The sequence below is a fragment of the Archocentrus centrarchus genome, chromosome 21, assembly GCF_007364275.1.
Source record: "Archocentrus centrarchus isolate MPI-CPG fArcCen1 chromosome 21, fArcCen1, whole genome shotgun sequence".
Classification (NCBI taxonomy): Eukaryota; Metazoa; Chordata; class Actinopteri; order Cichliformes; family Cichlidae; genus Archocentrus; species Archocentrus centrarchus.
In genome coordinates this window covers 31,909,082-31,931,792 of record NC_044366.1, presented here as the reverse complement: position 1 = coordinate 31,931,792, position 22,711 = coordinate 31,909,082, and the positions used below count along the sequence as shown (strand labels likewise).

The following is a 22,711-nucleotide window of genomic DNA, read 5'->3' as shown; positions in this document are numbered from 1 at the left end:
GCACACCACCATCTCACAGTGCCTCCTACTGGTGGGAGCGGAGTAACTGCATACACACTCAATATTTAACACAGTGTGTGAACCAAATTTGACCCATATAAATACAAACAAAATATATCTGAAACACAGCATTATACACCTTATTCAACTGCTTATTTCTAATTACATCCACATGTGAACACACACTTGTGGGCTTCACACAACAATCTTCATGTTATATCAGGGTTCAGACTGTACACAAGAAAAACAAAGACACTGGATTAAAGGCAAAAGAAGAGGCAATAAAAGCTGATGGAAATGGTTCATGAGATATTTAATACTGGATCCTCACTCGGTATCCTCGTGATATAATAATGTAAAAAACTAAATTCCATCTCATTGTACAAAAGATGTACATGTTAATACACACTGATACACTGATTCTGATTAAATTACCCCCCGAATTCAGTGTTATTCCTTTAAACTCAAGTTTAATTGAAATATAACTCAATATATTACTTTATATTGTAGAGAAAAACTAGGTTTGGCGCTTAACACTCAGCAGAGCCAGACACAGCAAATAAAGAGGAAAATGACTAGAAAGAAAAAAAAACACTAAAACTGCTTCTGCACAATTCAAGTTTTCAGTTCACCGCTGTGAAGATGTGGCTTCATAGGAAGTTTTAGCAAAGTGCTAATTCACCTGAACAATTCATAGCATATCTGTTAGGATGATGGAACTTTGGGAGCGGGTCTCTGGAAGTAAAGGAGTTGTGCTGCTTACACGTAGATAAATGAGAATTGCAGCCACACTTTGCAGGCCAGCATTTGTTCCCAGTACTGAAGTACTGCAAGGACATGCGTTTGAATATAAAGGTAGTCTAAATCTGGGGCGCCGATGTTGAGGGCTCAAGATGCCTATCATAAACTCAGGTCTAGCCAAGAGCTGGTGGAAGGTAAAGTGCAATAACCCCGGTATACTAATGTACTTATTTCCAATTCTGCCACATTATACATGTGCTCCACTATATTTCAGAGGGAAGCACTGCACTGCAAAGTTTTGATAGCTATTGGTACTAGCTATCTTTCCAATTTTGATTTTATATTAACAGCTTATAAGCTATTGTTGGCTTGAATGCATTACTATAATCATATTACAGTTACAATCATGCCTTTACTTGTGTTTATCAGTGATCTGCAGGATCAGGAGCTACAATCATCTGATTTCAGGTTGGATGCATGGAGGAAAATGGTGAAGTGGGCTTTAACTTTTCACAAATGTACATTATTTTTATTTTTGTTGTAATTGCAGTTATAATGTGCACACTGGATCCAGGACAGAAACAACCATACACTGCTGCATTGGCTCTATGCAGGTACGCGCAGAGACAGCATGCTAACAGGCTAGTGAACATTCAGCTGTTCCTGCCATCACTTACTGATCATCAGTATTAGAAAACACCACACACAAGACAACCCACACAAAACCTGCCCACAAAAAATGGTTGCGTAACATGTAAGTGCTGTATTTTGCTTCTTGAGGTACGATATCTCATATCAATCTAATTTCCACAGGAAATATTAAGCAATGCAAAGCAATGCACAAGTTTAACAGTGTGATTTGTGTTCGACAGATAAGCACAAAGAGGACAGAACTGAAACTCACTGACATTTTAAAAGTGTTTTTAGGTGAAGTGACAGAAAAATGAATGCAGCTAAACTACTGGAAGTGTTAAATGAACCGCTGACACGCGGCTGCTGTTGTTCAGGTGTTACTCTTCATGGATCCATCCCAGTGGTTTTTCCGTGCCTGGATCCGTGTGCATTTTGGACACTTTTTCTCCACAAAACACTTTTTGTGGAAGCAGGCTTTGCACACTGTGAAAAAGAAAATGATTTTATGTATTCTGCAGTAATCCGTTAAACCCAGTGGTTTCACAGTAGTTGTTATATAACAAACACACACACACAAACACATAGGCATCTCTAAGTCATGCTTGTGTTACGTTAAGTATAGTATCATTCTCATTAAGCTCTGTTTTTGGCCTGTAAGATGCTCACACCTCTGCAGTTATAATGAATGAGCTTTCGTCGATGCTCACCTGGACAGCGTTTACAGATGTCACTCTGAAAAGGAAAGACGACGTCTTTCTCTCTGCAAAACTCACAGATGAAACCTCGGGCGAGACACAGCTGAATAAAAGAAAAGAAGTCCGAATCATTCAGTTTCACACCGAGTTCAAACACTGTGATGTTTCCGTCTGTATTTAACTCTGTTCGTTTAGTCCGAAATGTTCTTGCTTAAAGAGGCACATGGGTATGAGTCCTGTTATGTCATCATTTACATCTTTACGTATTAAGACATTATTCAGGTGAATGGGGGCCGAGATCTGCAATCCATAACTTTAACAGAAATAATAAAAAAAGGTTTATATTTTTATAAATGGCAGTAATATTTATTTAACAATGCATATCATCAGCACTGGGAAATAATAATACAATCCTGCAGTAGAAGTATACTGTATGTATCTTCTAGCTGATAAATAACACTGAGCAGGCCAGGAGCCGTCTTATTCATCAGACTGACCTCACAGTTTTCAACATGAGCAATGGCAGAGTGCAGCACCGCTTTGGTCTGTGCCGCCAGCTGACCCTTCTTCAGCTTCTGGAGGTCGTCCATGGAGAACAGGTTTGGCTGCTCCCTCAAGTGAGCAGGAAAATCCTCCAACTCGGCGACAGTGGGAAGGAAAAACTCCCTTTTAACAGGAAGAAACCTCCAGCAGAACCAGGCTCAGGGAGGGGGGGTCATCTGCTGTGACCGGTTGGGCTGAGGGGAGAGAAAGACATGCTGTGGAAGAGAGCCAGAGATTAATATCAATTAATGATTAAATGCAGAGTGGAGTATAAACAAAGTAAATAAGGTGAATGAAAAGAAACAGTCTATTATGGGAACCCACCCAGCAGACTAGGCCTATAGCAGCATAACTAAGGGAGGGTTCAGGGTCACCTGATCTAGCCCTAACTATAGGCTTTATCATAAAGGAATGTTTTAAGCCTAATCTTAAAAATAGAGAGGGTGTCTGTCTCCTGAATCCAAGCTGGAAGCTGGTTACACAGAAGAGGGGCCTGAAAGCTGAAGGCTCTGCCTCCCATTCTACTCTTAAGTATCCTAGGAACCACAAGTAAGCCAGCAGTCTGAGAGCGAAGTGCTCTGTTGGGGAGGTTGTTAAAAACTGTTTAGCTTTGGAGGCTCAGTCACTGCCTAGAACTGGATTTTGCTGTGCGGCCGGGTTCAGTGTACATGATGGGAATGATCTCCAGCGGTGTTTATTTCAGTGACACATTATAATCTAGCATCCACATGAATGCCAGAACACACGTTTCCCAGGCTTCAACCCTCTGGGGTCTAAGTGTAAAGTTGAGAGGTTAACTTATACTTCAGTTAGTTTATAGGGATGCGGTTACAGAAGCTAAGCATATACATATCTGCATTTATATTTAGTGTTTACATGTTTTTGTAAGTACGTTAGGATGTTTATTAATGCACATTTCAGTTAAGTTTTAATACTGTGTTGAATGTACCTTTGTGGTTTTCCCACATTTACCAAAGGCTAGGAGTTTCTGGCTTCTGATTGGTTGTGTGAGTCACACGGGAAGTGGGAACAAGGAAGTTGTTTTGTACACAAGTGTGGTGCAGTAAACAAAGAGGCTGCTGAGAAAATTATCCGTCTCCGTCGTGCTGTTTCTTTTAGTTGAGAGAGAATCAGTGGCATATCCCGAACCCTCATGTTACATAAGCGATGACAGATAATAACCCTCACCCTGTGTTATGTCATTTTTATTCTTTTTTAAAATTATTCTCCCAAGTCTTGGTAATCAGAAAGTAATGATTCTAACTTATACACATAAAAATTCATTTAGATTTTCTTTTCTAAACAAGAACTTTTTGCTCGTCTCTAAAACATAGGGGCAGGTTTGGGGTCATCACTGATCACTCAGAGGTTTTATGTCATGGCTGATAATTGTAGATCCAGGATTATCAGACATATGACCTTTGGGCACAGACCCTTGACACAAAATGAGCAATATGAATAATTTCTATCTCTGGAACATTTGCATTTTCTGGGAGTCTATGTGATGGTTTTCTTTTAGTCATTTCTGTCTCTTTGTGATCTGTTTCCACATTTGTTTGTTTTTCTGGTCACTTTCTTTGTAGCAACTGTTGTATTTTTTTTCTAACAGTCACAAAGAGAAGCAGGAGCCTGCAGAGTAATCCTCCTGTGTTTATGTCACTGTGCTGCATGAAATCACAGAGCGCTCCCACACACACACACACACACACACACACGCACAAGTACATACACGCACATATACACACATATACAAACTTCATGTCGTGTGGAGAGGCCACGTGTGGTGCCACACTTGCCTCTCCATTTTAATTGTATTACAGACATTACAAGTGACAATACACTCTGATACACATAGGACCTTGGGGGGCAGGCATGGGGATGATGAGAGGGGGCTACTGAGATGGCCCCACTCTGGTCCAGTCTACCATCAGCCCCCCAAATTTAATGGCACTTTAGACATTAAGGGCTTTGAGGGGGTGGTGTGGCCGAGCACCGATGGATGCTTGAGGCACAGCTGTCCCCTCAATTTTAACTGCATCTTAGACACTTCATGCATTCACAAACATGAAGCCATACACTTCAACATTTATAGTTTGGGTGGGGGGTGGGGTGGGCCATCCCACACCCGGATTTCCTGCACCTCGCCCGGGGTGGGAGTCAGGTGGTGCTTCGGGTGCTGGGCTGGCAGCATCGTGGGGTCACTGTTGGCCCGGGTGGGGTGTCTACTTGCCCTGGCCTCAGAGGGTGGATAGATGTGGATGAATGTGTATCTTTGTACATTTGTCACAGTCCTCGTGGGTGTATTTGGGTGGGTGAATGCGTGTGGGTAGGGTTGTGTGTGTGTGTGTGTGTATGTGTATGTGTGCGCATGAGCACATGTGGTTGGGTGTGTGTGAGCATGAACACGTGTGTGGGTGTGTGTGTGTGTGCGCGTGAGCATATGTGGGTGAGTGTGTGTGCATACGTGTGTGCATGGCTGGACCTGAATCTGGGCCTTCTTGTGCCTTGCCTCCCGGCTGCATCTCGGTGGTCGCTCCTGCGTCCCCCGCTTCCCCGGGGTGTGGGTGCCTTGGGGTTCCTGGGCCGGGCTGGATGTTCTGGCATGGGTGTCGACCTGCTCTCCTGGGGGCTGTGGGCCGGGGCGGCTTGGGCTTCTCCGGCGTGGGGGGGGCTCTGCGGTGTGTTGGGTGGTTCTTGGGCACCTGGGCCCTGGGGCCCTGCCGCCGGCCTGCACGGGGGGCTGGCCTCTGGGGGGGCTGGTTTCCTGATGCCTCGAATTCCCTGAGGGCCATGCCCCTCGACTGGGGGGGCTCCATCTGGGACCTCCCTCTCCCCTCTGCTGGGGTGGGTATGCGGTTGTCGCTGGAATGTGCGGCCGCGGGTTTTCGTGGCTCTTGATGGGCTGCGGATGGCTCGGATTTCCTGGGTCCTTCTCTGCCTGCCTCTGGCTCCTTGTGGGCGGAGCGGCGGCTTTCTGCCCTCGTTGGTAAGTGCATTCCATGATACAGATACTAACGCAATCACAGCATAAAAATTGTTGTTCTTATACAATCATGCTTCATTTTGTTGTGCCTTTTCCACATAGTTATTTTTCCAGGTATTGCTTGTTCTGTTTTGGTATGTTGTCTTTTTTCTTTTTTTTTTGCAGTTGCAGCATTTGAATTGTTTTGGTTAGTTTAGTGGTGCTCTGTCCTCTTTTTCTGTTTTCTCCCCTTTCTCTGTCCTTTTTTTTTTCCTCAGCCTGTCAACTGGAATTAAATGTATATGTAAATAAATAAATAAATTAAAATAAAACAAACAAAATAAAAACACAAACATTAACAAGAAAAGCTTATAGAGACTCTATAGAGCTTATCTTGGAAGAATAAATATGTTTGGCACAACAATGCATTCAGATCACAATTCTGCTTGCAAACAGTGCCAGACATGACAGGCTTTAAAAAAAACAAAACAAAACAAAACAAAAAAAATCACAGAGCGCTCTAAACCTGAAGGGGGCAGTCAAGACAACCACAATTATTCACTGCTGTTCTCCCACTGCTGTCACCTCACAGTGGGATTTTCTTGGGGGAAATGATTTCCTCTTTGTGTCTCAGTCACTCTGTGATCTACATGAACTTTATGTTTTATACCTGAAACCACAGCTGTGACCAAATATTTTGGCAGTACTGGAAAAACAACATTTTTATTTATTAACCAATAGATGTTTTTGAAATGTATGAAATCCTTGTGATGGCTCTTCGCTATATTATAGAATTGAAAAATACATTTAAAAAAATACTCAAAGTGCATGAAAAATAAACTTTGTTCCACTGCCAAAACATTTGGGCCACAACTGTGAATGAAGTTTGTACATCTTCATTTTATAGAACAAAGACAACTTCAGTTTATACACAACTTACAATTTTAATATAACAGTCTACTTTATATTATTTCCAGATGTTGTTTATGCCAGAGTTTATTTAATGTGGAAACAAACAAACAAAAGGTTCTACCTTCCTGATAATCTGCAGGCTGTCAACAGCTTCTTGATGCCCAGCAGCTGATCCTGAAGCTCCTGATGGAAGCACAGAGTGTTAAAAAGAATGAAGGGAATCCAAAAATAAATGAAAGTAATCTAATAATTTCAAATTAAATTTCAGCTTCTGTTTTGAATTTAACAGCGAATTCAGCAAAATTATACTGGACCACTGAATGCAGCAGCAATTTGCTTTAATTTCTGAGAATAATCTCTCACTGCTGTCTCCTACTTTCTCTTTTTTTCTTTCATACTTTAATTTTTTTCTTTTCGATGTGTATTGATTAGATCTGCATGAATTTTTTTTCTTTCATATCTTAGGTCATCCATCTATCATCTGTCTTCTAGCCTAGAGGGAGGATACACCCTGTACAGGCCACCAGCCTGTCGCAGGGCCAACACAGAGAGACAGACAACCATTCACACCTATGGGCAATTTAGAATGACCACTTAACCTAACCCCACTAACTGCATGTCTTTGGACTGTGGGAGGAAACCCACACAGACACAGGGAGAACAAACTCCACACCGAGAGGCCCGGACCCAGGTGGAATCAAACCCAGGCCTTCTAGATGCCATTCTAGCTGTGAGACAGCAGTGCTAACCACCACGCCACCACTTGTTATAACAACCACTGTTTAAAATTATTTTTGCTTCATGTTTTAAATCTGTTTTAGTACAGGTGTGTTAACTTATTGATTGATCATTGATATTAGTATTGATGACAAATGTTTTACATCTCATTACACTAATATGAAGGCACCAGCCGATTTTATCTGTATATGAGTTTTAGTCAATTAGATGATGCCAAGCATAATCCCAGTAATTTAGATGTTAACTCACCCTAAACCTGTCCAGCTCCTTCACTTTACCGTACAGAGTTTTACCGACACAGGTCAGATCAAACAGAGGCTGATGCCACACCGAGTCCAGCAGCTGTTTGGAGAAATCACTCACAGGGTACCTGCAATATTAGTATGATGATGATGATGATGAGTTATAATGTTAGGATCTTTATAAGATTAATATTACAACGCCATCAACCAGTCAAGTTTCCTGAACATCAGTTGCAACTTTACAATAACCGTTCAGATGACCGGTGCCTCTTATTACACATTAAACAACTGGTAAATATAATTATCTGTTTCATTGTTTGTTAGCTGTACAGTAACTGTAAACAACATTTTTATTAACTATCAGTGTGACATTTATCATCTGATTTTATTACCTGCCAAAATCCCAGCAGGACAAAACTCGACCTGGAATCACAGCCTCAGAGTTGCTGTGACAGCAGTCACAGAAATACCTACAAAAAAATTACAACAGGTCAATAATCCATTCATAATAACTATACACAGAAGTATATATATATATATATATATATATATATATATATATATATATATATATATATATATATATATATATATATATATATATATATATATATATATATATATATATATATATATATATATATATACTGGGACCTGTATGTATGGTTTAATATCTGATTGTAGGAAAACGCCCCACACACTGGTTTAATTATTTGGTAACAACACATTATTTTTACATACCTGCCCAGGTACTCACAGTACCGCAGTTTCTTGATGTACCCTGGCAGGAGAGAGAGACTCTTAGAGTTCCTGTTTTATTAGTTACACATACGTTACAGCGTATGTGTAACTGGACAGTATCCATGGTAATGCAATACCAAATTACTGTGAAGAACACTTTTAAACATTTATTTATTGTGTTTCTGTCTCATCTGCTGACAACTATATTATATTATATGCCAATCATATAAATAAAGCAGATGGACTCTGGCCTACTGATCTGTCTCCTTTCTCAATAATAGAAGCTTTTTCTGACCATGGTTTGACCTCCTGTAGAGGGATCAAAAATGTTCTTTTATGTCTAAAACAGTTCATTTTACGTAATGCAGAACTCACTTGGCTCCACCTCGGTCCCACAGCCTGCGCACAGGAAGTGTTGCAAAGCCACGACCTCTCTTCGCCTGAAGACAGAAAAAAGACACACTCATTAGTGCATCAGTCAGAAATAGGCCATTCTGCCACTGAGCTGTTGTGTTGTCACATGTAAAGGAAACCTGAGTGTGGGCTGGACTGTGAAGATGATCTGGAAGCGTGGAGGTGCCCAGTTGAGGGATCCTCTCATCCTGGTACGCTGTCTGATCTCCTCTGTCAGGCTGCTGCTGCTCACCGCCACTCCTCCTGTACCAGGCAACTGGCATCAACAGGAAGAAGAGAGGACATCTGCAGTCATTTCCAGGTTCCATAATGGTTTTAGGGTCTCTTCTAGTATTCTCTAGATGTTAAAGAGAGCTTTGGAGAACCACGTCAAAGAACATGTTGTAGCTGTGCACAGTCACAAAGGACAGTGCAGCTACAACAGTGTGACAAATATGTGGAAAAACCAGTACCAGAAAATCTGCTTGGTCACCAGCCACCTACATTTGCCACCTACACCTTATTTTATACTTAAAATAGTTCTATGAGAAAGTGTTGTGGGTGATACGGGGCTCTGTTCTCACCTCCTGAAGCGAGCTACGGAGGCTTTGCCGGCCACGCTGAAGCTCATTAGAAGGGAGCCAACTCCTCTTGAACTCCAACACGAGGTGCTGGGCCAGCTGCTCAGCACTGCATTATGGGAAACCACAGAGACACTCAGCTTTCACAGCAAGTGTTCAGATTCTGAAAATGTTGACTGAAAGGAACAGTTTCCTACTTTCTTAGAGTCTCTCTCTGAGGAAATGTATGATCAGCTCCACAGTCTGAAACGTAAACACATCATATGATGGTTATGTTTATTCTCATTTAATCCAATATTAAGCTATATAAAAATAGAGCTTAATATCCATTTCTGCATTCCGTTGATGATATTAATATGTATATGTTGATGACTGCCATAGAAAAAACAGTAACATTTCTAACACTCACTTCCTGTTATAAAGCCAATGAGCAAACAAGCATTCCATTCTGAATCAAATATGGATTTATGAGATCTGAATTTTACATACCGTCCCAACTTTTTTGGAATTATGTTTGCATCACTCTTTGGATGAGCAGTTTAATAGCCATTTAAAAATCAGCAATGGCCATTTTAAAGATGGACGCCATTTTAAGGGGATATCATTTTCGTGAATTTTTTTTTTTTTTTTACATGAAGTCAGCTAGATTTGCCCTTTGTGTTGATGCTGTGAAATTCAGCACGGGGTTCATTGTTGGTTAATATAATGACTGTGTATTTTAGTGTCCCATATTTTACCTGTACATGTGCAGCCAGTAGATTAGTTTAAAATAGTTGATTTGAAAGGTTTTCCCTACGGAAGCCGAGAGCGGCCACGGTACGTCTAAACTTTTTTTCTGATGGTTTATTTATCTCGTTATCTCGATATAACGTAATCGTTATCTCGATATAACGTAAACGTTATCTTGATATAACGTAATCATTATCTCGTTATATTGGGATAAATAACTCATTATCTCAAGAAAACGATTTTGTTTTCTCGAGATAACGAGTAAATTTACCGATGGTTTTCTCAAGATCACGAGATGATCATCTTTTCTTGAATGCTCATGATCAGCACCCCCCACGCCCCTTCCCGGTGAAGGAGAGCCGCTCGTGACAGGGCTGGGCGGCTGCCCGATGCCGGTGTTGTGCCAAAAAGTGATCGTCTGCCATAAAGTGATCCAGATGTTTGTGTGTTTCTATGTGTAATGTCTTTGCTTATATTGGTAAATAGAGTGCAGTCAGCATGATATACGAAGAGCTTATATATAAAATGAAGAAATAACCTGTTTTTCAAGAATCTTTAGGAGTCTGTGTTATTGTATCTATAATCAATCCAGAGCTTTTTGGCTACTTAAAATATCCTTCTAGAACTGTGATGTTATATTTGTTGTGATTTCCGCAGCCTTCTGAGCCAGATTTCTGCTTAAAAAGACATTTTTAATGTCAATGAAAGTTTTTACCTTGATAAAAAATGAATATATAAAAGTCACTTTGCCAAAAACTGAGTGTAGCTTCTACCTTGTGATAGAAATGCTATTTCTCACTCAAAATGACCTGATATCATTCATGATATGTTTGACAGGTGTTTCACAGATTATAGGTCAGCAAGTCACTTACAGCCGTTTAAATACAGGAAATCACCCCCCCTCAAGGCTCCCTAAAAGATGCTGTAGAGATTGTAGCGGAGTCAGAGTGCTCTTCTGTCGGTTAGTGTGTGGTTAGTGTGCCCCCGTTCAGTGGTGCAGCTCCAGGGGAGAGGTGTGAGGGATTTAAACCCCTGGATCTCCTCCGCTGAATGGGAAATCAACCAGGGTCGGCTGGCTGGCTGCGTTCGTGCCCATGGTACACTGCACACATATGAGCCAGCGTACCGGCTGGGCTCATGCCCCGGCGCCGGCATGGGTCAGCGACCTGTCTGCCCGGGGGCCGAAAAAAGCTTGGATCAAGGGCTGACTATTAGTAGATCGCAGCAATTAGCTGTTCTGCTACGCACAAGACCCTGACCCAGAATCAGGTCGTTTACAAGTTATTTAGCACCAGGTTCTCCACAAACACGAGTGCGCAATTAGAGAGGGGCGACTGTCGTTCGGCCGTCGTTTTCTCGAGATAACGAGTTATTTATCTCGTTATCATGAAATAACGATTACCATTTTCTCGTGATAACGAGATAAATAACTCGTTATCTCGAGAAAACCATCAGAAAAAAGTTTATACATACCATAGCCGCTCTCGGCTTCCGTATTTTTCAGTGGAAAGATCTTCATATTAGTTTAATGGGTTTCAGTGTGGGTGTAGGAACTGTCAAAAGAGCTCTTGCTGCTGATCAGATTGTGTCGTTATGAGCAATTTGTTATATTTGACTCAGATGGAAGGATGGTGGAAAGGAACAATCAGTCTATTAAAACTATCTTCACAGTATTTGCATAGATTTCTATGAGATTTGGTTGGACGAATTATAGTAACAAAATAGCCATCGCTTGGCTTTTTTTTTCTTTTTTTTTTTTTAGCCTGTCATGTTTGGCAGATCTTGCAAACAGAACTGTGACCTGAATGTATTGTTGTGCCAAACATATTTGCTATTTCAAGTTGAGCTCTATAGGTTCTCTATAGGCTATTGTGTCGCCCTTTATTTTATTTGAATTATTTTTAACATGTTATTCGACAAATTGTGTTGGAGCTGACAGGCTTAGAAAAAAGAAAAGAGAAAGGAAAAAAAAAGAGAAAGGGAAAGAAGAAGTAGAAAATAGAAAGAAAAAAAAGAGAGAGAAAAATAGGGAGAAAATAAAACAAAGAAACAGGAAAGAGTGCAAGTAGGTAAGCCAAATAGTTCATCACTTATAAAACATAAGATATTGTCAATATTTGCAATTATAAACTGTGTGGGAAAAACAAAATAAAAGAAGCATGGTTACACAAACCAACCATTTTGTGTTATTACGTGGGTGTTTGTGTTTGTGTCATGAAATGTATTTACTAATGAGGGGAGATCGCCACAGCTCCGCCCATCAGAAGCTAGAGGCTGGCAAAGAAAGCCCCAGGAAGCCCAGGCCACCAGCAGCCCATCGAGACCTACGAAGACCCGAGGCCACTCATTCCAAGGAGAACCGCACACCCACCCCAGCAGACGGGAGAGAGAGGGCCCAGACAGGCCCCCGGTGTCCTCCCCCGACCGCCTACAAAGCACATCAGGAGTGGAGCCCACAGCCAACTACCCCCACTAAATAATGGAGCTGATCAGTGGGAACCAAAGAGAGTCAAATTCCTCCAGTTGGTTTTTAGAAGAAGCAGACATTCTCTCTAAACTAACATGGTCTATTAATAGATTTCTGTATTGAGTAATACAGAGTTTATTTTTTGACTTCCAATTCATGAGGATAGTTTTCTTAGCGATGCACAAAGCGGTAAGAACTATGTGCGATGTATTTGACTCCATAACTAATTCACTGACGTCACCTAAGATGCATAGTCTGGGGGAAGTTGGCACACGACAGCTAAATCATGTGGATAGGTCTTCACATATCCTCTGCCAAAATCTCTGAACAGGTACACAAGACCACAGAGCATGTAGATAGTTCTCCTCTGAATTGCTTGTACAGTGGGTGCATATGTTTGAGTGTGTAAGACCCATTTGAAACATCCTTTGTCCAGTATAGTGTGTTCTATGGAGAATTTTATATTGTACAAGTTGTAATTGGGGTCTTTTAGTCATTTTGAAGATATTTAAACATATTTCTATCCATAGATTTTGATCCAGGTTGACAGAAAGATCACGCTCCCATTTTGCAATTGGGAGGGAAACTGAGTCATCAGTTTTTAGTAATAATTTATATAATTTTGACAACAATTTTGGGGTACAGAGGTTAAAAAATTCTGTTACCCATGCAGGTATTTCTAAATTCAATTGACTGAGGTTAAACCTTTCCTGTAAGATGGACTTAAGTTGTTGATATTCCAGAAATCTACCGTTGCCAATTCTATATTTTGATATAAGTTCTTGGAATGTAATAAGCTTTCCATCTTGGATAATATGTTCTAAATTATTTACACCCTTATCACGCCATAACAGAAAATTCAGCATTTTCTTTTTCTGACAAATATCTGGATTGTTCCAAATGGGTGTTAGTTTACAGGGGATAAGTGAAGACTTAGTTATTTTTAAAAATTCCCACCAGGCTGTCAGAGAGGTGTTTATACTAAGGCTTTTATAGCAGTTATGATGTTTAATACTGGGACTAATGAAAGGTAGATCTGAGATTTTTATTTTTCCACAAAGTGCCTGTTCTAGATCCAGCCATGGGTTGTCTGATGAATTGGATTTGATCCACTTTGAAATGTACTGCAACCTACTGCCTAAGAAATAGTAATAAAACTTTGGTAGTTCCAGACCGCCACTGTGTTTTGGCTTTTGTAAAGATTTTAAGCTTATTCTTGACGGTTTGCTTTTCCATAAAAATTTTGAGATGTTTGAATCTAGTGACTTAAACCAAGGAAGTGAAGGTTTATTAGGGATCAGTGAAAATAGATAAATAATTTTTGGTAAAACCATCATTTTAATGGCAGCAACTCTCCCCATGAGTGATATAGGTAAACTATTCCAACGTGTGAGATCATCCTCTATTGTTTTTAATAAGGGGATATGATTTAATCTTACCAAGTCTGAGAGCCTGGTGTAAAAATTTATGCCTAAATATCTAATATTTCCTGACTTCATTGGGGTCCTAGAGGTTCTCTGGAAGTTACAATTCAGAGGCAAAGCTGTCGATTTACTCCAATTGATAGAGATATAGATGAGAACTTATCTATTAGTGTGACAGTCTTCAAAAGGGAAGCTTGTGAATTCCCAAGGAAAAGTAATACATCATCAGCATAAAGGCTAATTTTAAGGTCCGTATTTTCAGTTTGAATCCCTTTAATATTTGCATTTTGATGGATTGCTGCTGCTAGTGGCTCAATGAAAATTACAAAAAGAGAGGGAGAGAGAGGGCAGCCCTGCCTGGGGCCCCTCTGCAGACTGAAGCTTTGAGAAATGAGATCATTTGTTCTAACCCGTGCATTTGGGGAGCTGTGTAGTGTTCTGATCCAGTTTTTAAAGGATGAACCAAATCCAAATTTTTGTAGAACTGCTAGTAAGAATCTCCAATTTACCCGATCAAATGCCTTTTCTGCATCTAAAGACACGACTATAGTCTCCAATTTGTTAGTAGAACAATAGTTTATTATATTTATTAGTCGACGTGTATTATTGGCTGAGTGCCGACCTTTGATAAAGCCTGTTTGATCTGGATGTATAATAAATGGAGTAATACTTTCTAATCTTTTGGCAAGGGCTTTGCAGATTATTTTAAGATCTACATTAATAAGAGAGATTGGCCGGTAGCTGGATGGGAGTGTGGGGTCTTTGCCTGGTTTAAGGAGCACGCTAATGTTAGCAGAGTTCATGGTTAGAGATAATGTGTGATCATTCTGAATCTGAGACACCATTCTGAAAAAAATGGGTGCTAGCTCAGACCAAAATTCTTTATAAAACTCTGCTGGAAAACCATCTGGGCCTGGGGCTTTATTATTTGGGAGATGCTGTACTGCTTCGTAAAATTCATATAGTGAATCGCTTGGCTTTTTGTCCAAAAACATCATCAGGAGAAAGGAAGATGTTGGGTAACTCTGATCCCAGCTGAGATTATATGTTTGATAAGCAAATATTTATTGAAAAAAGAAATACAAAGAAAATCTTTTACCTTCAAAGCCGCTGTCAGTGGAGAGCATAGACAGAGTCTTTATTTGATGCTGAGCCACGTCCTTCCTGGCTTTCTCCTCTTGATCCTGCACATACGAGTGTGTGTCTCTGTGTGCCGTCTTCACGTCTTCATGTGGATGTCTTCGCTTGTTACTCTGTTGTCTGGGATCTTCTGTGCTGCAGTCTCCTGCGCGTCGCTGTGCTGTGCATGTCTGTTTGTGTGGTGAACTGTCCTGTGCGGAGCTTGTATGTCTGCACATCTGGCAGTGTGTGTCGTGGTGTGTGTCCATGGTGGAAAGCCACTGATCTAAACTCAGAGTCCACTTTGCACTTTCCAGCTTCTCAAGCACCATGTCCACCACAATAAAATGAGCGTTTTCCTGCACACAGGAAATAAATGTCAAATAAATATTTGACATTTATTTAGAAAAACATTAAAAAACATCCAATTTAACTATAACTTAATTATTTTAAAAAATGAAATACATGTAAACAGGTTAAAAAAGTTGTTCAGTGCCTTAAATTTACTTTTAATTTCTCACATCTGTAGCTTCTAACTTGCAGATGTTTGACAGAACCAATAATTTTGATAATGAGTAACTTGTTTTATATGACAAAAATAAAGTGTCTTTTATCCCTTTGATAATGACATTTATTACATTAATTCCAAAGTAAGCAATAAAAACTGTGGAAAAAATGTAAGACACCTTTTCCAGCTCACAGCTGGTCCTGAAGATCTCTGCAGAGGATTCTGGGATTTCACTGCAACTTCTTTTTTTGCTTTGCTGAGCTGAGGTGGAGCCTCCTGACAAAACACAAAAACAACCTTCCTGGATTTCTGGGCTTTCTCTCACACACACACACACACACACACACACACACACACACACACACACACACACACACACAGACCAGGCCTGGAGCAGTATTACATGATTAGCAGTTCATCATAATCCTTAGTTATCGTATACAGGGTCTTAGCGCAGCAGGTGGTCAGAGCCTCTGTGCTTCAGAGTCATGTGCCTGAGATGATCACATTAAAAGTATATGCTCTGAGTGACATCATACAGAGCCAAGAGTAGGAAAAATGTTTACTTATATATGTTATTATTTTAAACTTTGGCCATCTTTATTATGAGGATCAGTACTTCTAACTCACGATGTACTTTCAGAGATATTTCTTCCTACAGCTGCCATCAGCATCATCACTGTCAGCCTTCTTTACTTAGTGCAGAGCAAATTTAAACACGTGCTGGGAGTGATGTGTGTCTTGTTACTTTCATTAAGTTGACATTGTAACCTGGCAAAATAACTAACAAACCCAGCTGATGCTAGCTTTGTGAGGCTACGACTGATGTTCAGCTCAGTTTTTACTGCACGATACGTTTGATGGTGCCCAACAGACCTGACAGGCACATGAGTGCCATCTACGACCGACCACAGATTTTTTTCCACGGTTCTTTCATGTTTTTCCAACTTTTACACCTTAGACAGCAAGTATAGAGGGACATGTGGGTTATTGTTCTTCATCACACTGAGATTCAGAAGTATTTGGATGATGCCACCCTAAATATTTCTGTAGATTATCAGTCTTTTCCCTTAATTAAAGATAATGTGAAGCTGACATGGTTTGGTTGGTGGTTTAGTCTCCTAATAGGCACAGTAGAACCTCCACCCATCATCTACTGTTTGGCAAATAAATAAACCCTGTTTTACCTGCTGTGTGAGGGGTAGCACAGGTACTTTGGCTCCGCCTTTTGTGCTCCTCAGCTACTCCCTGCTGTCCACTGTAGGGAAGGTGAAGGCCGGGGGTCAGGAGGTGCTTCAGGTTTGATGAGCTCGAGGTACCGTTTTGCTTTTTAACCTCCTGCACGGGGGATGAGGCCTGACAGGAGATTGGTTTGGATTTCATATCCGCCTCGCTGGTGAATTTCAGGCACTCATGCCGACCCAGAGACAGTGAACCAGAAGTGGGCGATGGGGGGTCCGAGCTAACAGAAGAAATGTTTCACTTTAGATGAAAAAGTGTCAGAACAATGCAAGTGAAACAAAATTCACCTAAGAAATAAAGACAGAGCACATTTTGAGTTGACTGTTTTCAGTTAAAATGTCTTCAGATGTCAGTTTTCTGCTTGTATGATGATGTGTGGGAATCCAGTTTAAGTTGTAACAGTTTAAAACCATTGGAGTAAACCAATAAAGCTGAACTAAACTGTAATAATTGCAGTGTCAGTTGGGATTAGAGCAGTGGATACAGCAGCAGCATTTAAACTGTAAGGATACTGAGTCCATACATCACCTGACAAACAGCTGATTAACATCAAATGTAACTAGTTAGTACCAGCTGACCTACAGAGTCTCAAAGCAGCTGAACTGTTCTACAGTTCAGTAATTCATTATTTCCTCTGGTGCCTAAGCACCAAAATCTAAAAGTAGAGCTGAAGCTGTTTATTAAGCAGATAAATGACTGACAGATGATTAACTAACAGTCTGTGAAAGACTTTTTATTACAGATGTTGCACTTGAGTGCTGCAAATTATGACAATTTAAAAAAAAAATAAAAGTTAATGTAAAGTTGATATTTGGGCTGAAATGACAAAGAGTAAGCCTTGGCTCTCTGCTCTGTTTTGGGGATGATGTTAAATTTTAGCTGACATTTAACATGGATATTTCATGACTGGACTTGCACTAATTTAGTAATTATGAATGGTTTACATCTGTTTTTATTCAGATGTTTGAAAAACACATTATTTGGGGGATTTTTTTTTTTTTACAATAAACACAGTTACTATAGTTTAACATTTTAATCAACATTTTAATGAACAACGAAACACAGAACCACAACAACAGCAAAAACAACAAAAAAATAAATAAAATTAAATAAAAATTAAATAAAAGCCTCCTGACTTAGAATCCAGCTCCCCATCACTTTGTCGCTCTGTGTACAGCTATATATATATGGCTATGAAACAGTTTCAACCCATAACCTATATTTGGACATATGGTCAATTCCTTATATGGAAGGCCAGAGAGCCTATAAGGGGCCCTTTTTGCGGATGTCCAAATCAAAATTACCCTTTGCATGAACCCTTAAGGAGGAAACCATATATGCATATATAGAGTTTAAAATAGCAGTACAGACACCACATATTTCCCCCCTTCGAGACTTCAAACTAAGTCTCGAAAAACAAAGAACACAGGAATTTTTTTCTCTTACATCAAAATACAGTTTCTCCCATAACATAATTTTAAAAAAAGCTTTTTCTGAGGTGTGGGAGCAAAAACCCCTGCTTAATCAAGACTGGAAAAATTCTCCCACGATCCTGCTGCCCCCAGTGATCACCTTTGGCACCCCAGAGGAACTCAAAAAAGAAAAAAGGGCGTATTATTGATTGTCATGTCACCATTTAGCAAATACACAGGAAAGCCTCAGTAAATAAAATCAAAAAAAGTGTCCAATAGATCAGCTGGTCGACCCATCAGACCTCTCTATGGACCTGTCCTTACCTATCCTCACTTTCCCTAGAATCGAATAAAAGAAAAAAACATCTGAGGTCACCATGTACTTACCAAATGACAAAGACATCATTCTTAAATTGATTTAACCAAAAATGTTATGCATACATGAAAAGTTGTCACAAGTTAAGTCCAACTATTGTGTTACTGTAGTGTACATACAATGAAGCAATATTTCATTATCATGTAAATTCAGCCAAACATAAGAATATCAACTGTAGTTCTCTAACAACATTGGCTTCTTCATGTGGTGTCCATACTGTGTCGATTCAAAGCATTTCAGTCCATTTTATTGTCCATTTGTATGAATCCCTCATCTGAGCAGGTTCCTGAACAACTTTTCTGAAAGAGACAAGAAACACTGAACAGTATCTTTTGTAACTGAAAACATCAAATGTTAATTTGATGTTATTTTTTTTTTTTTAGATAAATGTGAAATTTCCTATTTCCCATTTTTGCATTTCCAATTTATCTTACTTTCCTCATTTCCCCCCTTGGAAACATCATGTTATTATAATAAGCATCAGTAAAGAAATAAGAAAAATTTATAATATGAGAGTAAATATTTAAGAGTATAATAAGGCTAAATATTAAGAGTACAATAAAAAGATCAAAATGGATATCTCTCCACCACTCCTCCTATCACCACATCTTCATCCTCATCTATATCAGTTGTTTGTATTAATGGCATCTGAGTTTGATCACTAGGCATAACTATTCCAGCCCACCTCAATATCATTGCTTTTGCAAAAGTCAACAGCACCGTGCAAAAACAAAACATCACACATAATGATAGGATGACTGCAATCAAGATTTGAACCAATATTGCTCCCATTGGTCCTAATTTATCCTGCAACCAAGCATTAGCTGACCATCCAGCTCCTTCTGATGGACCAAATGCATCTCTAATATGTTTCAATGCATCAATAACACTAGTGATATTGTCTAAACTATCTGGTATTAATGTGTAACAAGCATCTCCTGTTAAATTCAGAGTCATGCATAGGCCACCTTGTTTGGCCAAAATATAATCAAGAGCCATATGGTGTTTTAACTGTGTCAGTCTGTGACTTTTTTGAGTGTTTGACAAGAGTTCAAATCCTTTAATAGTTTCATTTGCGAAACCCTGTAGAGTGTATGTAATGTTATCAATATGATCTGACAAAAACACAACACCATACCATGGAAAAAATCCTATACCCCACTTTTCTCCCAAATTTATTCTCCAATGGCAAGATTCCAAGTTGTGAAATATAGCAAGTTCTCGTTTTCTTCTATTTCCTGAAATTACATTGGATTGGTTCTTATTGGGTGCTTCACCCCTCTGAATAGTGAAAACCTCATATGGCAGTTTCAAGGTTGCCATATAACAGCATCCTGTCCACCCATATGGCAGAAATATATATGCTTTCTCACCACAAACCCACCAGATGTCTAAAATTTCCTATAGTTCCATTTCCCAGCAAAACTTGATTCTTTACCATCAAAGTTCTGCTCTGTTTTGTTATGTGGTATATTAAAGGTCACTTTATGCAATCCATCCACAGTCTTAGGCTCATGCTGTCCTAAGTCCATCATATATTCATCACAATCTGACAATCCCATAAATATCCCATGTACATTTTTTGAACAAAAACAGGCTTTAGTGTTCACGGGCTTTACCACTATTGCATCTGGAATAGCTGTAATGCATTCTCATGTTGATCAAGTAGATTCACATATGGCAAACCACGTAGCCAAGTACAATTAAACCTAGGCCTAAACAAATGCACTGATATTGCCATGAATCTACCAGAGCAGCGGCTCTGGTACCGTTTCTAAAATTGAAGGCCATGTGCCAGGTGTTGGAATTTTCACCACACATGGACAATTCAGTTTTCTGACCCATTTTACAGAATGTGACAACTGTTGGAACCATAAGTTCCTACTAGCCCACAGATCTTTGATTTGTAATACAGAAAAATCAAAGCCAAAAGCTTTCCACTGGGCATTCCGCTTCTGAACTGCATGGTAATTGTCGACCATCTCTTCTGGTAACCAAGCATCATTAAACAACTCTTCATCCATTTCTGTAATAGTTTCTTGAGTAGTCACAAATATTCTTTTCCGTCATATGTTCTCTCATTACTGGAGTCTCTTTGTGATTATTCTTATCAAGCTCTACTTGTAGCACAGACGCCTGAGTTATATTTATCTCACTTTCAGGTTTCAAAGTTTCTACCTTTAGTGTCTGAGTCACCTTTACCATGCTTTCAGTAGGCATTGTTGTCACTATTTAACACTAGAAGTCCCAGAGAAGGGTCATTTAACATTTCTACCTTTGGAGCCCAGAGACGGGTCGACTGGCCTGAAGGATTTTAGCTAACATCCTATAATCAGGTGTAAACAGGCGCTTTTGTTCTGTAAATAAGGCCATTACTGGCACACCACAGGAGGGGGGAAAGCTTAACTCCCAACTAACTGTCTAGTTAGTTCTATTCAGTATATTGTATTTTATAATATAAAGATTATATATATTATATTTAGCTTAGTTTTATTTTAGCAAAAAAGCACAATGAATTATTTTTAATATTTTAAATGGAGAATTAGAAATTTTACAGCCAGGTACAGCTATAAGCAATGACCAGAAGTATTTGTGTCTAAGTCAAGAGGACTGAAATTCCAGCATGAGAAATATACAAAAGAACAACTGTTATTTGTTTAAATGCTTTTTATTTTTGTCATTAAAAACGATACAAAAAATACAAGAAATAAAACAATTCCACACATATTTACACTAGGCACAGTGGGGGCTGCGTGTGTGTGTGTGTGTGAGTGGCATGTCCTTGTGTGACTGGCATTTCAGCACTCACTCAGCAGTCTGTCTGCACTGTCGGAACATACCTGGCACTGCCAGGGTATGTCCCTGGTACATTTGCCACATGTGTATTTGTAGCAGTCAACACATCTCACAGTTGCACAATTGTTCGTGCATCGATGGTTGACCTGACACTTCGCCCTTTTGCCTGGGCTGGGTGTGGAAGGTTGTTGCCGAAGCAGTTTCTCCTTGTGTGCCTTCTTCTCACTCACATGAGAGTTACCCAACTCTTTTGCAAGCTCAACCAGGAAGTCCACCCGTCTCTCCTGCACCCCAATGCATGCCTGATAAAGCACATGTGCATTCAGTGCTGCCATGTCAATCATGTTGTAGAACACGGCAACTGGCCATCTCCGTGTTCCTGCACCCACGCTGTACTCCCGCACCATTTGGTCCATCACATCCACATCGCACTTTGTTTTGTTGTATTGTGTGACCGTGTTTGGCTTCCTTTTGGTGGTATCCTCAGTCTCAACCACGCTGTGCATGCTGCTCAGAACTTAAACGGCCTTCTTCCGTTTGGGCGCATACACTGTCAGCGTGGCACCAGTGGTTGAAAACACCTGAGTGGTGAATTCAGTGCGATCCATCTGTCTAGTGGATTGAGGAATTTCCCGGCGACTCTTGTTGACTGTGCCGAGGATAGTGGTTTTCCGGCTACGCAGTCGTTGTGCAAGTGACAGTGATGTAAAGAAATTGTCCGTGGTTACAGTTCTGCCCTTGTCCATGAACGGTTCCATCAGCCTCATCACTACAGTCTCGGACAGTCTCTCCCCGCCGGGACGACTGGGGTCCTTGCCAAGATATGGGAAGACATTACAGATGTACTTTGATTTCAAGTCGCAAGCCACCCAAAACTTGATGCCAAACTTGTCCGGTTTTGTTGCAATGTATTGCAGGAAACAGCAGCGAGTCTTTGATGGGAAAAGCTGTTCATCAATAGTGATGTGTCGACCAGGGTTGTAGGATGCGATCCAGTTAGTGACAAACGATCCCCAAACATCGGAGATTGCAGCAAACTTATCGGTCTCTGCTCGCTCACTGCGTGTAAACATGTCATCAAAGCGTAGGTGTCGCATGATGTCTTGGAAGCGGTATCGGGCCATAGTTGCAATGATCCTTGGGTTTGCCAGGTTTGCTGTCACGTAGTGATGGAACCTTGGTCACCCCCCGCAAGATAATGACTGAAATAAATGCCATTAATTCCGAGAGATCCATCAACCAATCCAGCTGCTCCGTGTGACGTGCATGTTGAGTAGTCCATTCTTGAATGCTACGAAGCATGTCAAGAGTGATAAAACAGAGGAAGCTCTGAAGGCGACTCCGGATACTTTGTCTGGCCTTAGCGCTTGGCTCTCCATCTGTGGCGTACGGTTCTATTGGAGTGAAATGGAGATGTGTCCCCACTTGTTCTTCACGCCACACTGTGCCATCTTTCG

The 22,711-nt window shown here is 40.3% G+C and overlaps 1 protein-coding gene across 1 annotated transcript; it reads right to left on the bottom strand.

The window, feature by feature from the left end:
• Positions 1–1,709: 1,709 nt before the first annotated feature.
• On the bottom strand, positions 1,710–21,760 carry LOC115800213 (protein associated with UVRAG as autophagy enhancer-like). The gene is made up of 15 exons (XM_030757460.1): positions 21,299–21,760; positions 16,616–16,895; positions 15,607–15,704; positions 14,901–15,279; positions 9,379–9,424; positions 9,185–9,290; positions 8,741–8,877; positions 8,583–8,647; positions 8,208–8,247; positions 7,859–7,936; positions 7,474–7,594; positions 6,608–6,669; positions 2,567–2,720; positions 2,082–2,172; positions 1,710–1,857 (listed from the first exon to the last, which is right to left on the bottom strand). Exons 1-15 carry the CDS (start codon positions 21,758–21,760, stop codon positions 1,745–1,747), a joined length of 2,232 nt encoding a protein of 743 aa, XP_030613320.1. The 3' UTR covers positions 1,710–1,744.
• Between the last annotated feature and the right edge of the window lie 951 nt (positions 21,761–22,711).